Consider the following 15,314-nt stretch of genomic DNA (forward strand, 5'->3'; position numbering starts at 1 on the left):
TTGCACAGTTCTCTTTTAAAACTGATACCTTGAAACTTTATAACTTAAAATATTCAGAAGAGTTTTCCACCAAGAACTCGTGGACTATTCTTGCTTCTTTGTTGTTGTTCAGTCGCACAGTCGAGTCCGACTCTTCGCGACCCCATGAACAAGATCTCGCCAGGCCCTCCTGTTTTCCGCCGTCCTCTGAAGTTTGCTCAATTTCATGTTCGTTGCATCTATGACACTGTCTAACCATCTCATCCTTTGCCGTCCCCGTCTTCTTTGACCTTCAATCTTTCCCAGCATCAGGGTCTTCTCCAGTGAGTGCTCCCTTCTCATTTGCTGGCCAAAGTATTTGAGCTTCAGTTTCATTATCTGGCCTTCCAGGGAACAGTCAGGGTTGATTACTTTTAGGATTGGCAGGGTGATGTCTCTACTTTTTATCATGCTGTTTAGGTTCGCCATCGCTTTCCTCCCAAGGAGCAGGCATCTTTTAATTTCATGGCTGCTGTCACAGTCTGTGGTGATCTGGGATCCCAGGAACGTGAAGTCTGTCACTACTTCCACGACTTCCCCTTCTATTTGCCAAGGAGTGATGGGGCCAGATGCCATAATCTTAGTTTTTTTGATTTTGAGCTTCAAGCCAACTTTTTGCCCTCTCCTCTTTTACCCTGAGCAAGAGGCTCTTTAGGTCCTCTTCACTTTCTGCCATTAGAGTGGTATCGTCTGCATATCTGAGGTTGTTGATCTTTTCCCCAGCAATCTTAATTCCCGCTTGTGATTCATCCAGGCCAGCATTTCGCATGATGTACTCTGCATATATATTAAATAAGCAAGGTGACAATATACATCCTTGTTGTACTCCTTTTCCTATGCGAAACCAATCAGTTGTTCCATATCCGGTTCTAACTGTCGCTTCTTGACCCTTATACAGGTTTCTCAAGAGACATGTGAGGTGGTCTGGTACTCCCATCTCTTTAAGGACCTGCCATAGTTTGTTGTGATCCACACAGTCAAAAGCTTTAGTATAGTCAGTGAAGCAGAAGTAGATGTTTTTCTGGTACTCTCTTGCTTTCTCCATAATCCAGCAAATGTTCTTTGAATGGTCTTGCTTCTTTGGTGGAATCTAAACAGGCAAAAGGCAAATATGACAGTATTTGGGGGTGGATGCCAAAGTGGTTGCAAATTGGAAATGTGGAATGCGTTCATTTCAAAGTGAAATTTCTTATTTGCCATAGCTCCACCATGAAACTGGGTATACCTTTGACTAGTATATTCTCCACAGAATATTCTCCACAGTACTAGTATATTCTCCACAGCAAAATTCTTACCAATAGAATAATCATCTTGATTTTACTGATTTTAGATTTTTCAGGCTGTATAATGGCAGAATGTTGGCTTAACTATACAGTTGCTCCTGATGTAATTCTCACACTCTGTAAGGCAATCTCCATGCAACTAGGAGGAGGTCCAGGGGAGTTATGCAGACTGTAACGTGTTTATGCTCTTCTTTGAGACCCCCTTACATGTAACCTCTGTCGTGTTCTGAGGTGAGGTGTGTTCTGCTGCCTCCCGGCCTGCCTTATTTTTGCTGCCACCCACGGCTGCCTCGCCTGAGGCTTCTTAGCTGGACCTGAAGAAGAGGGTGGCCTTGTTTCAGAGGGTGGGACGACAGAGCAGTCGGGGGGGGGGCAGAAGGAACTGTTTTATTTAGATAGATTCAGGTGGGTTGCTGTGGTGGTCTGAAGCAGCAAAATGAAGTGTGAGTCCAGGGGCACCTTTAAGACCAACAAAGTTTTATTCAAGGTATAAGCTGTGCATGAAAGCTTATACCCAGAATTAAACTTTGTCCATTTTAAAGGTGCCACTGGACTCAAACTCTGGCTTTTTCTGCATCCGTATTTTGCCTCAGTTTCTGAGCGCATCCTGTTCTTCTGCATTCCCTCCTGCTTTCACTTCTGGTTTGTGTGGGGGCTTTTTGTTGTTCCTGCATTTGTTTTACAGGAATTTGCATTCAGACCGCTTCCAGCACACTGTTGCCCCGCAGCTACCAAAACTCCTTTTGCTGTGATTCTTTGTTCTCACCTGCTTTTGAATCACTAATCCTTTCTAAAGTAGAATTGTTTCTGTGGGTATTTAAGGGCTGCCCACTGCCCTCCCCCATTTCCAAGTCTTTCTCTCTTTAGGTTGACACTCCCTCCCCATTCTGTTTTCTTTCCCTCCTTCGCCAAAGACACTCCCCCACTCAGGCAAACTTTTAAAAAGCCAGAAAGCGCATAGGAAGGAATCAGTAAATATAAAGGACTAGGGGATTCCCTGCTCCCAAATGTGTCAGTTTTGCATGTGTGGGCCTGGATTTCCCCCCTCCCTTCCCTTTTTGCAGAATCAGGGAGGGGAGGGGTTGGATCTGCAGTTAAAAGTTTTGAAAGATGTTTTCCTTTCTCTTCATCTTAGACAAAGCAGCCAGTTAGCTAAAGAAATGCAGGTTTTCCTTGTAGATGCAGAAGAGGAAGAAGAACAGATTGGATTTATACCCCGCCCTTCACTTGGAGTCTCAGAGCAGCTTACATTCCCTTCCCCTCCCCACAAAAGACACCCTGTGAGGTAGGTGGGGCTGAGAGAACTCTGACACAAACTGCTCTTTTTCAAGGACAGCTGTGCCAGAGCTTGTGACTGACCCAAGGTCACATCAGCAGGTGCAAGTGGAGGAGTGGGGAATCAAACCCAGTTCTCCCAGATTAGAGTCCGCACACTTAACCACTACACCAAACTGGCTCCCAGTTTGCATACAGAATATAAACAAATCGGGGGGGGGGGTTGCAGAGGGAATGCGTGTGACCCTTAAGGCTTGATTCCTCAGATTATCTGGAGGTATTGTCAGCTATGCTGCCACGGGGGTTGGGGAGTTCATTCTGTGTCTTGTTAATGGCTATTGCATTCCTATCCCTGCTGTTATGCCTTTGCTGAAACACTTATCTCTACAGATGTGCAGGAGGAGGTTGTGTTGTCTGGAGAGCTCCTATGTACCGTGAGAGACTCCGAGTTCTCAGCTTTAGCCACCTAACGGTTGCCTGACTTATCCCACACGCGGGAGGGTGCCTAATTGGCCAATGCCGGGGGGGGGGCATACGAATACCCTATATCCTATTATGCTCAATGGGTTGCCGCCATTCTTAACAGTGCCTGTGTTACTGCATCTATAGCTTTGCAATAAAAGTATAACCGTTCCTGAATGCGTGTACTTCGTTGTTAGCTGTGGGTTCTGACAGGTATGCATCGCCTGGCAGAAGCGCGTAGAAGATTGTCGCTGGAGACCTCGCTATTTGAGACAGCTGGCTGTCGAATTGGGATTATTGTTCCTATCTTGGGTGATTTATATAGAGGATGACATCAGAGCACCTTAAATATTGTATGGGTTTTATTGTGGTTGTTCAATGTTGTTTTATTGTATTTTATCTATTTAATCTGGCACTAGCCGTATGTTAGCCGCCCTGAGCCGTTTGGAAGGGCGGGATATAAATCTAAAAATAAATAAATAAAATAATAAATAACATAAAGCTTCACATTAAAATCTAGAACTAAAATACACCAAAATATTTACATAGTGAAAACATCACACAGAGACCTTCAGATGAATGCATGTAGTGCAGAGACATGGCCTGATTCCTCCCCCCCCCGCCCCCCCCCGGGGCATTCAGCCTACAGGCCTGAAAGGGGTCCCCGTGCCATTCAGATTGCTGCAGAAAGTTACAGCTGAATATTTTACCAGTTTTCCCTGCGATTTGAATAATTCATTCATGGCAGACACACAACTTAAGTACTGCACTTTTGCATCCCTCTTCTCTCTTTAGCCACCAATTGGCACATAAGCAGTGTGATTTATAATTTATTTTGAAAGCTTTTTTACAAGACCCAAGAGGGGAAATCCTGTTTTCATCCAGCAGATCAAGTAGTCTTAGCAAACAAAAACCATCATGATTTTTAAAAAGTGCCCAAAGTCAGGAGTCTGGTTCGCTTGATGGGTACAAACCCTGCTTTACTGATTTAGTGATTTCACTTCATACACCAAAGAACTTGTACAATGCAGCTAATAAGACTTGTTCTCCTCTGAACCATGGGATATTTCCCATTGTAGGACGCTTGCCCAGTTATTTCTCCAAAATTGCGCAGAATTTTTACACTGGCCAGGTTTAATGTTTTACCCTCAGCAATTTTATTCGGAAGATTCCAGGGTATCCCCTTTGCTAATAGACTCTGCCCCTGTACAGGTCAAACTATTGAAACAGTGTACCACATCCTGTGTGAATGTCGTTATTATTCTGGTATCAGGCAACGTATTTTATCACCAGTCTTGGGTAGTGTTTCAGACTTTCCTAGACCGAATAAACTATTATTTCTTTTAAATAGCACAGACGAAAACATAGTTGAACTTGTGGCAAAGTTTTTACTGGCTGCTGCTTCTATACGTAGTAAAATTCTGTAAGTCTTCAACGCAGGGTATCTTTTAACAGAAATTGTATTTTATGTAGAAACTGAATTTTATTTCCCAGATACTATGTTTTTATTTCTGTGAAATGCCAATAAAGGAGTTGCTGTGTGTGTGTGGAATTAGATTCAGGTGGGCAGCTGTGTTGGTCTGAAGCAAGAGAACAAGGTCTGAGTCCAGACTGGGCACCTTTAAGACCAACACAGCTTCATTCTGGGGATACATGAAAGCTTCTACCCAGAATGAAACTTCGTTGGTCTCAAAAGTGCCTCTGGACTCACACCTTATATGAAATGCTAGTCAGAGGGTCTAAGGATTCCTACACGAGCCTATGCAGCACAGTTTCTCCAAGCACTTGTTCGTTTATTTAGTAATTTATATTATTTATAGTTCATCCTTCTCACTGAGACTCAAGGCAGAATACGTCATATAAGTCAGTGCAACCAGTAGGAGGAGGATACGTCTAACGAACAATGTAACAGGACTAGGATTTCAGAAATCTGAAACCAGAGCTGCGGTCACACACACTAAATAATGCACTTTCAGCGCACTTTCCAACGGGATTTTGCCAGTTCACACAGTAAAATCCAGTTGAAAAGTGGATTGAAAGTGGATTATTTAGTGTGTGTGACTGCGGCCCAGGTGTATTAAACATGACATGTTAATGCAAGAGATTACATATGTTAAGGATAAATATAATGCAGTGAGAGCAACATACAGCAACAGATCAAACTAGGGTTGCCAGCTCTATCGAAATGTGTTCTGGAGTTCATTCTGGTGTAATGCAGCCCTTATAAAAATGCCCTTCTGAACAATCCTGTTTTACACAGTTTGCAGGAAGCCCAAAGCGGGGGGAGTCTTCCTCCTGACCTCTTCCACAGGCCGGCAGGCAGGCAGGCCAGCCACTGCATGGGATGGTGGTGGCCTCTACAGGGAATGCAAGGGTCGTTGACCTTACCTGTTGGGAGGGTGACACTTGCACTAAGCTGCCCTTGCATTCTTGGGGATGACATGTAGCGATATGCAATTCCGCCAGAGCTGTCCATTTGGTTTGTAATGGCGCATTCTGGCATGCAAGCCATCCCTTGACGCTGCAGACATCCAGGGATGATTGTGCCTGTGCAGACTAGGTGTGTTATAAAGGGCACCAGGCTAGTGGCCGTGCAAAGTCCCCTCTGTCTTAGGTAACATGCAAAATACTTACAAACATTTGATTAAATATATGACTGAGTTCAGAGGGGCTGCGCACACACACACACACACACGCCCTGCCTGAAGGTGATGAACAAGTCCTTAAAACGTGATGGCCAGTATGCTCGGCTGTTTTTTTTTCTTTTGATAATTTGGTCAGAATGTTCCATTTGGTACAAGTAAACAGAACGTGTCACCCTAATGATTGCTTGCCTTTGCCGTTCACTAACAGTTTTTATTACTCCCCTTTTTAGATGTGGGTTTTTCCACGGCTGCCTCTTTCCCCCCCACCCGTCCCCTGCGGAGCCCGTGGCTGCCATCCGAGACAGCTGTGCTGCTCCGTATAAGTGGGCCCAGGGCTGCCACGGGGATCCTTATGGCTGTGAACGGAGACCTTTCGCCATTTTTGGCTGCCAGGCTTCTGAGGGACACTCCTTGCTGTTAGGATTCGATGTTCCTGTCTAGGCCTTTTTGAAGAGAAGCTGAAAGGTCCACGAATTGATCTTCGGCATATTTTTAACTGTGAAGTAGGGCCCCAGGTCAGTCAGTGCCACGAGAGGGGATTAACTCCCCCCTTCCCCCTATTTTCCTGACCTCAAATGGCTCCCTGGAGCTGCAGTTTTCCTTATTGGGGGAAATATACAGACAACTGCTGCCAGCTTCTAAACTCTGCATTCGTTCATTCATTCATTGAGAAAATGTCTATCCTGCTAGGGTTGTCAGCCTCCAAGTGAGGCCTGGAATTACAACTGAACTTCAGACTACACAGAGACCAGCTCCCCCCTGGAGGAAATGGCTGCCTTGGAGGGTGGGCTCTGTGGCCTTATATACCCTGCTGAGGTCCCTCCCCAGGCTCCCCCTCCCAAAATCTCCAGCTGTCTCCCAACTTGCACTTGGCAACCCTAATTCTTGACCCTCCAAAGAACCTGCTCCAGGCAGCTTACAAAATAAAACACACAACGCAATACCAGCTGTTGATAAGTTACAAATCTGAACACAGCACAAGAGGTATAAAGCACAGAATAGCTTAAAATGAATCTCATGAAACAGTTTCATTTTAAGCTATTCTGTGCTTTATACCTCTTGTGCTGTGTTCAGATTTGTAACTTATCAACAGCTGGTATTGCGTTGTGTGTCTTATTTTGTAATCTCATGAAACAGTTCTCAGGCTAGATGCATTTTAATGCATTTAAAAATTTTTTACTGTAAGCCGCCCTGAGCCTGTCTTGGCAGGGAGGGCGGGATACAAATCGAATTAAATAAATAAATATACAACATTAAAGGATCAACCCCTTAATTAAGTCTGGTGCCTAAAAGAGAGTAAGGTGGTCTGTGACAGGCGGGCACCAGGCAAACCTCAAAGAGGAGGGCTTTCCAGAGGCAAGGGGCCACCACTGAAAAAGCCCCGGGCACAGAGAGCAGGACTTAGGAAGGAGGTCTTGACTGGCGAGCTGGACAGTGTGGGAGGAGGCAGAGAGTCTCAAGGGCCAAGCCATTTAGGCCTCAGAAGTCTGAAACACTACTTGGAACTGTGTCCAGAAACAATGGGCAGCGAGTTTAGATCTTTCGGCACTTGGGAATTACAGCCCCTGTATCCAGCCCCCGATAGTACCCAGGTGGCCCCATACTGGACTGGCAGAAATGTCCCGAGGACTCTGCTGTCTCCGAGGTCGGGCCTGGAGATCTCCTGGAGTTACAACTGACCTGCAGTCTACCGAGACCGGATCTCCTGGAAGAAAGGACAGATCCAGAGGGTGGACTCTGCGGCGTCACACCCCCACGGAGGTCCTTCCCCGGCTTCACCTCCGAATCTCTAGGAATTTCCCAGCTCGGGGTTAGCAGCCCTCAGCTTCTCCTCCTCGTTTTGGTAACCAGTCCTGAGTAAGGAGGCCAGGGTCTTGGGGGCTATGGAATCTTCCCTCCCAAGGCTCTTGGTCTCTGCTGGCACGTGAATGCTTGTCCCGTGAATTAAACTCTGTTGGTTTTCAAGGTGCCCCTGCTGGACTCAGACCTTGTTCTGCCGCTTCAGACGAGCCTGGCGACCCCACCTGGATCTGTTAGGGAATAAGAGAGACATTTATTCCCTTCTTTGCATGGCAACTTTAAACTTGTACGAATGCTTGGGGGAGGGAGGAACACCTTTTAACTTTTTCTGTTCTGAATAGGATCTTTTAATGAAATATTTTCAGACTTTGATAGGTTCTTTATACACCTCAGACTTGGTGGCTGATCCAGGCAACCCCTCCCCCCCCGCAATTAAAGGGGCTTTGCCGGGGGGGGATTTGAGGAGCGGGGGGGTACCCTTGGCCCTTCTTGAGACGAACCTCAAAAGCAGCTTGCCAAATCTCCATCTGGCCAGTGGTTAAATGGAGCAGGTGGGAAGGGAGCAGAAAGGGGGTGAGTGGGAGGGAGGGGCGTGGCAGGCGTGGCAGGTGATCTTCCCGCTCCAGGGCACCCCTGCATCCACAGCAACAACATTTTTCACAGATCAGTTCTCCTGGAGAAAATGAAGGGGGCTGCTATGGCATCCTATCCTGCTAGGATCCCTCCTGTTTCAAACCGTGCCCTCATAAGAACATCAGAGAGGCCATGCTGGATCAGGCCAACGGCCCCTCCAGTCCAACACTCTGTATGTCACACAGTGGCCAAAACCCAGGGGCTGTCAGGAGGTCCACCAGCAGGGCCAGAACTCCGGAAGCCCCCCTTAGGCTCTACCCCAGAGCTCCAAGTATTTCACCCTGGAGCTGGCAATTCTGCGCCTAAGGACCCCTCCCCAAATCTTTAGCAATTTCCCAACCCAAAGTTGGTGACCTACTTTGGATATTGACTATACGTAGGAGTGATGCATCCCCACTGCTTTCTAATTGGCTAGAAAACATTTGACAGCCCCCTCTTCAGCTGTCACTCCACAGGTATATAAATGAATAATATTAATAACTGATAGGACGTCAGCAAAGGAGGGGGTGACCCACAAATGTTTCCATCAGATGCAAAGTGTGCCCCTATTTAGTGATGGGGTTACTGCAAAAAAAATAAATGTTTGCACCCCCTTCCCTAATCAATGTGCAAGTATTTATCCAAGGGAAAGGGAGGAAAGATCTCCTCTAACTTGGTACAATCCGTGAAAAGAAGCAATTTAAATTAGTTAACCTGCAGTGTGATGAACCCTCCTTTTGGGTTTGCAACAAAGACAAGGCGATCCTGATTTCTTAGGATCATATATGTGACCCTTCCAGAAAGCACGGCCTCATTCTAGGGCTGCCAGCTCTGGATTGGGAGATTTCTGGAGATTTGGGGAGCCATTTCAGCACCTCCAAAAGCACAATTCCACACACACCCCAGTGTTCATGAGTGGAACACACATTTGGTGTAGTCAAGTATTTCACCATTGCAGACAATGGCTCCTTCATTCACAATAATTAGACTCAGCTATTTATGGCTTGATTATTTGTTAACTGTGAAAGAAATCAGTAAATTTAACACACTGAACTGCCCCCATGATCCAGCATGGTGCTCTTGCTGCATATCTACCACTCGTCTGGATTGCCCCTTTGAGTCGAAAACAGAAAAGCCCACAGATGACATTATGAACTCTAAACTCTTACCTTTGTTGCTTCTGTTTTTACTGGCGTTGATTTGACCCAAACACCCAGATATCTTTATATGCTAAAACACTGAATGTAATAATTTTTTTTAAAAATCCTGCATGAAATCCTGGTTTTTCCATCGATAATTTTGCTTTTTTTTTTCATCATAGGAAATTAAAATGCATGACCGACAGCGAAACTCTTGCACCAGATTGGCCTTATTTTAAAACCATTGACAGAATATTGTCCAAAGTGTCTGAGCACAATGATGTGAAAATGCATGACAGTCAGCAGCCAGGCCCATCAACCTCCCAGACAGAAGCCTCGCAGTCCCCCTCGGCCAAGTCCACACCTCTCTACTTGCCATATAACCAATTCACCTACGAAGGGAGAGAAGAATTTTTCGAAGACGACCATTCCGAGAGCTCTTCTAGCTTGCTCTCTTATAAGTTAAGGTAACACATTTTACTTTGAGGTTTCATGTTGTGGGCCAAGTGCGGGATGCAGTATGAAGCCATGGTATGTAGGCCTTTTAATTGCTATGAAGGCCTCTTTCTGTTTTATGTGCATCCTTTGTCAGCAGAATCAGCAGAGTGATCAGAGTATTTACTATGAAAAATTTGAGCCAGTCCTGTCATTTACCTACCATTAGAGCAGGATCCCAAGAACTGTGAAACTGGTTCCATCACGAGGACTTAGAACAAAGTTTGAGTCCAGTGGCACCTTTAAGCCCAACAAAGTTTAATTCTGGATATAACTGTTTGTGACACCGGGTACAAGTGTCAGAGACACAAAGAAGTGTGCTTGCACACAAAAGCTTATATCCAGAATTAAACGTTGTTGGGCTTAAAGGTGCCACTAGACTCAAACTTGGTTCTATTGCTTCAGACCAACATGGCGACCCACCTGAATATCTTCATGAGGACTTGTTATTCTCAGGTGGCAGACCTGCATTGCAAAGCAGTCAGCTTTTGAAACCGAAGGAAATGTTAAAAGCCAGTTGTGATGTGACGGAGAGATGTCAGCCCGCATGCGCAGCCACCAGAATTGCCTCTGTAGGAGGTGTTGAGTTTTTTAACATCCATAATGTCCAGCCAGTTTATTGTCATGGCCCAGTTTTAAAATTTCCCCTCTCAGGGAACGAGGCACAAACAGCCTGTGTTGGCGATACCAGCACCTGTTGCCCCCCCTTGTGGGAGGGTGCCCTCCTTTTCCACTTCCTCCTTGTTGGCTTCAGTAAAGGCCGCCTTGAATTTTTCCACCCAAAGCTCAGGACTAAGCCCTCCCCTCCTTTGCCTGACTACGTGTAAGCACCCCCCGCCCCCGTTGGGTGGGTGTGAACACAGAATCAATTACTTCTTCCCTCTGACTGGCATGTTGGGGGCAATGTTCCCTCTAAGCTGTGGAGTCTTGTGAGCAAAAATTCGACTTTGTGAGCCACTAGAATTAAAGTTGTGAACGAGCGATTTGTCTGCTGCATAAATCAGTTTGCTTTGGAGCCATCCTTCCTGAGCTAAGACAAAAATGTGTGAGCCGGAGGCTAAAAAACTGTGAGCTAGCTCACACTAACTCAGCTTCGAGGGAACACTGGTTGGGGGAGGTGTGAGAGGGCATCAGCAAGAAAATTGGATTTCCCCAGAAGGGGCTTGAGTGTGAACTGAGACTTAGAGAAGAATTCCGCCCATCACAACTGTTTAGCATTGAGGCGTCGGGGGGGGTGGGGTGCATAATGCCTCCAGGTTCTTATGGTCAGTCCAGACCTCAAAGGGTAATCTGGCCGCCTCTAACCAATGTATCCAGGTGGTAAGGGCCAGCTTGATGGCAGCAGCTTCCTTGTCCCAAACAGCCCAATTTCTCTCTGTCTCAGAGAACTTTTTTGACACATAGGCAAGGGGGTGCAGGTTCCCGTCCTCCTCACATTGCAAGATTGCCCCCCCATCGCCACATCCAAGGCATCCACTTGTACTACAAAGGGTTTATTTTTGTCCGGGTGGCTCAAAATTGGCTCAGAGGTTAACAAAGCCTTCAATTGGTCAAAAGCCTGTTGGCACTCTGGGGTCCATAATAACTTACAGCCTGGTTTTTTTACCCTCTGGCCCCTTCCCCGTTGTTTTCAGCAGGTCTGTGAGGGGCAGGGCTTCCTGGGTGAAATTTGGGATGAAAGGTCAATAAAAATTGGCGAACCTAAGGAATGCTTGGAGTTGCCTCCTTGTTTGAAGGGGGCCCCACCCGAATACATCTTTGATTTTATGGGGGTCCATGCCCAGTCCCTTCCCAGAAATCCGGTAGCCCAGAAAGTCCATTTCTTCCCTGTGGAACTTGCACTTGGACAGTTTTACTGCACCACTTAGACCTCAGCTGGAATATCTTTTCCCCAACATGTGAAAGACATTAAAAATTGGGAAGATTCTGGCCAAAGCATCAAGAAGGTTAAAAAATTGATGTGGTGGCTCATTTTTTGCTTTGAAGACTATCATTGGTGATCATTTTATGGGATGTTTTCTTTAGGGTGATAATCTTGTGCTGAAGCAGTTGTGCTTGGTGAAGAAGAGTAGGTTTTTATCCCTGCTTTTCTCTGCCCTAAGGAGTCTCAAACTGGCTTCCAGTCACCTTTCCCTTCCTCTCCCCACAACAGTCACCTTGTGAGGCAGGTGGGTCTGAGGGAGCTCTTGGAGAACTGTGACTGGCCCAAGGTCACCCAGCAGGCTTCATGTGAAGAAGGAGTGAGGAATCAAACCTGTTTCTCTAGATTAGAGACTACTATTCTTAACCACTATACCATGCTTGCTGGTGGCAGTGTATGCAAGTCTGAAATTACAATACAGAGTAAATCTAGATTTGTTTAAGGGCAGAAGGGTCCCTTCTTCCCAGCCATATGGATGATCAGGAATGTAAGCTCTTACAAATCAGATTACTGTTTGGTATGCATGTGGGGGCAGGGATAGAGTCCAGATCCCCGATCTGCATGAACATATCTGGATGCTGGAGTATCCCTTCATTCTTTGCTACTGCTTTTAGAGTATTTCAACGAAGAAGAGGAGATTGGATTTATATCCCACCCTTCACTACCCAAAGGAGTCTCAGAGCAGTTTACAATCTCCTTTACCTTCCCCTCCCCACAACAGACACCCTGTGAGGTAGGTGGGGCTGAGAGAGCTCTTTCAAGGACTGCTCTTGCAGAGAACAGCTCTGAAAGAACTTGTGACTGACCCAAGGTCACACCAGCAGCTGCATGTGGAAGAATGGGGAATCAAATCCGGTTCTCCCAGATTAGAGTCCGCGCTCCTAACCCCTACATCAAACTGCACACGCAAGTGGAAATCCGTTTCCCTTTATACATCATTCCTTTCTGGAATGAAGTTTGTAGTTTTCAGTTCTTGCTGTGGTCTGTGCCCACCAGATGCTTGACAAACACACTGCTGCTGTTTCAGAAGACCCATTTTACAGCCAGGGTAATATGCAGCGATGGGTGGGCTAGGACTAGGCAGACCCAGGTCAAAAATGGAAGCTCACTGGGTGACCTTGGGCCCGCCACTCTTCTTCAGCCCAATGCAGCTCTCAGGGTTGTTGTGCAGACAAAATGGAAGGGAGCCCTGCATGCTTCCCTGAGCTCCCTGGAGGAAGGGCGGAATGAAAACAGATTAATCATAGATTAGCAAAGTGAACTGTTCCCATGTGGATAGCTACTGCTCCGGGGTACTGAAAGCAGAGTTGCCGGCTCTGGGTTGGGAGATTCCGGGGGTGGGGCCTGGGGAGGGCAGGGTTTGGGGGAGGGGAGGGACCTCAGCCACACAGCCCACCCTCCAAGGCAGCCATTTCCTCCAGGGGAACCAATCTCTGGCTGTCTGGAGATCAGTTGTCATTCCAGGAGCCCTCCAGACCCCATCTCACATTTGGCAGCCCTAAACGAAAGGCTTACCTCACGGTAAGTCGGTGGGGGTGGGGGATTAGGTGATGGGTAGAACAGGGCAGGGGGGTACGGGTGCTCAGTGTGTACACCAAATAATATTTCTAGGAGGGAGTGAGGTATGGAATACCAGACAGGTTTTGAGGAAAACATGAAACTTTGTACTGCACAATAAACCCTTCTTTATGCAAGAAAATGTTACAGACTTCGATGTAGCTCTTGAAATACCAGCTTCACGGCGAAATAACGAAATGCTTCACTTTTGCATTTCAGAGCTGAAGAAAGACCCATGAAGAAAAGGAAAATGCAAAGCTGTAGCTTTCAAAAAAAGAAACTGAAGCTAATGGAAGCGATGCTAGAGGAACAAAAGAAGCTGAGCAGAGCTATGGAAGAAACCTGCCGGGAAGTACGGAGGATTCTGGACCAGCAAAACATCATCCAGGTTCAGAGTCTGCAGTTGCAAGAACGAATGATGAACCTTTTGGAAAAAATGATCTCCAAAGCAAATGTTTAGTCTATTTTGTGACCATCCCGAAAGTACAATATTAATCTATTTTAGAGAAATTGCGTATTAGATAGGATTGCGTCTTTCTCAGATTTTTCCGGGCAAATTAAAATTGTTGTGTAAATATGCTTAAATGAAGAGTCTAATCAATGTAGGATATGAGCCATCTAGACATCTGGGGGTCTTTTCAGTGAAAGGAAATCTGGACCTGCCTTGTGAATTTATTTTTTGAAGAGGTAGAAACTGAAGACTGAGGGCAGGCAAATTATTACAAGCCTTAGAGGGAGAAATGTTTTAAGCTGATGATTTTGTACAGGCCTTAACCTACGGGAAAAAAAATTTCACCCTAATCCATGGACTTCCAAAAAAAGGTCAAACTAGCTCTCACCTTTAACAAAAAATATCCAATTAATAGCAAACTTTTTTAAAAAATGGAATGAAGCAGAATATGATTAATGCAACCCCCCCCCCCAAAAAAAAAAACCCTCGGAAGGATCTGCTCTGAACAGTTCACTGCCCTTGGTCTCGAAAGCAAATATGTCAGGTAACCCCTAATTTTCCTTTCTTAGTTTACAGAGTGAAGCAGAACAAAACAATGTCATAGAATCATACAGTTGGAGGGGGCCCTACAGACCATCTAGTCCAACCCCCTGCCCAATGCAGGACCAGCCTTAAAGCATCTCTGACAGATATTCGTCCAGCCTCTTCTTGCAAGCTGCCAGTGAAGGGGAGCTGACCACCTCCCCAGGCAGCTGATTCCACCCTGAACCACTCTGACTGTGAAAAAGTGTTCCCTAATATCCAGCTGATACCTTTCTGTGCGTAATTTAAACCTGTTGCTTCTGGTACTATCCTCTGCTGCCAACTGGAACAGCTCCAAATGACAGCCTTTCAAATATTTAAAGAGGGCAATCATGTCCCCCCTCAATCTCCTCTTCTCCAAACTAAACATTCCCATGGCCCTCAGTCCCTAGGCTGGACTAAATGGACATGGCTTAAAGGTACCCTCCTCCTTTCAGCAACACCCAAGATGCCGTCCTGTCAGTCACGTCACAGTGTTCAGTATACGTGTGGACAGAGGACAACCTGAAACTGGCCACCTTCTGCCACGGAAGCAGAAGGCAGAAATAGGCATTGGATGGGCATTGATCTTTCCCAGTATTTCCAGCATTATGTGGTCCATTTTGTATCTGCTGTTTCAGCCATATGGGCAGGAGAGGGCCAGTCCTATCTGAGTACTCCTGGTTTAGATCTGTAGGAACACCCTAGTTCTCTGAATGAGCACGGTCTTGACTCAGCGAGAGTAGCAGTCCCTAAGTCATGTGCAAAATAGAACATTGCCTTTAGGAGGCAACAGACTTGAGAAAAACAGGGACAGTTACCAGTCTTGTGCTGTGGAGGAAGGAGGCTGGCACAAAATAAGGGATGCACAGAACAACTTTAATAACTTTCAAGAGCGATCACACTTGGTGTCAGGAGAAGCACAAGAGCGATCTCACATGAGAGGGGGAAGACACTGATGGCAAACAAAAATAAGTGACATGAATCCAGTGAACTGGAATCCTTAAGTTGGACAGAAACCAGGGACACAAAAGGGTTACCAACCATTTCCAGTTTAAAGAGCATGAAATATACCTGCAGCCAATCCAATTATTT

The 15,314-nt window shown here is 46.1% G+C and overlaps 1 protein-coding gene across 1 annotated transcript; it reads left to right on the forward strand.

The window, feature by feature from the left end:
* Positions 1–5,913: 5,913 nt before the first annotated feature.
* Positions 5,914–13,755, forward strand: MSANTD1 (Myb/SANT-like DNA-binding domain containing 1; the record flags this gene model as incomplete). Its single annotated transcript, XM_015407086.1, has 3 exons — positions 5,914–6,099; positions 9,417–9,701; positions 13,427–13,755. Coding segments are annotated over 3 exons (712 nt in total), but the record flags the coding sequence as incomplete, so codon positions are not given.
* Positions 13,756–15,314: the final 1,559 nt, after the last annotated feature.

Source organism: Gekko japonicus, unplaced genomic scaffold (assembly GCF_001447785.1).
Source record: "Gekko japonicus isolate JY-2015 unplaced genomic scaffold, Gekko_japonicus_V1.1 scaffold2545, whole genome shotgun sequence".
NCBI lineage: Eukaryota > Metazoa > Chordata > Lepidosauria > Squamata > Gekkonidae > Gekko > Gekko japonicus.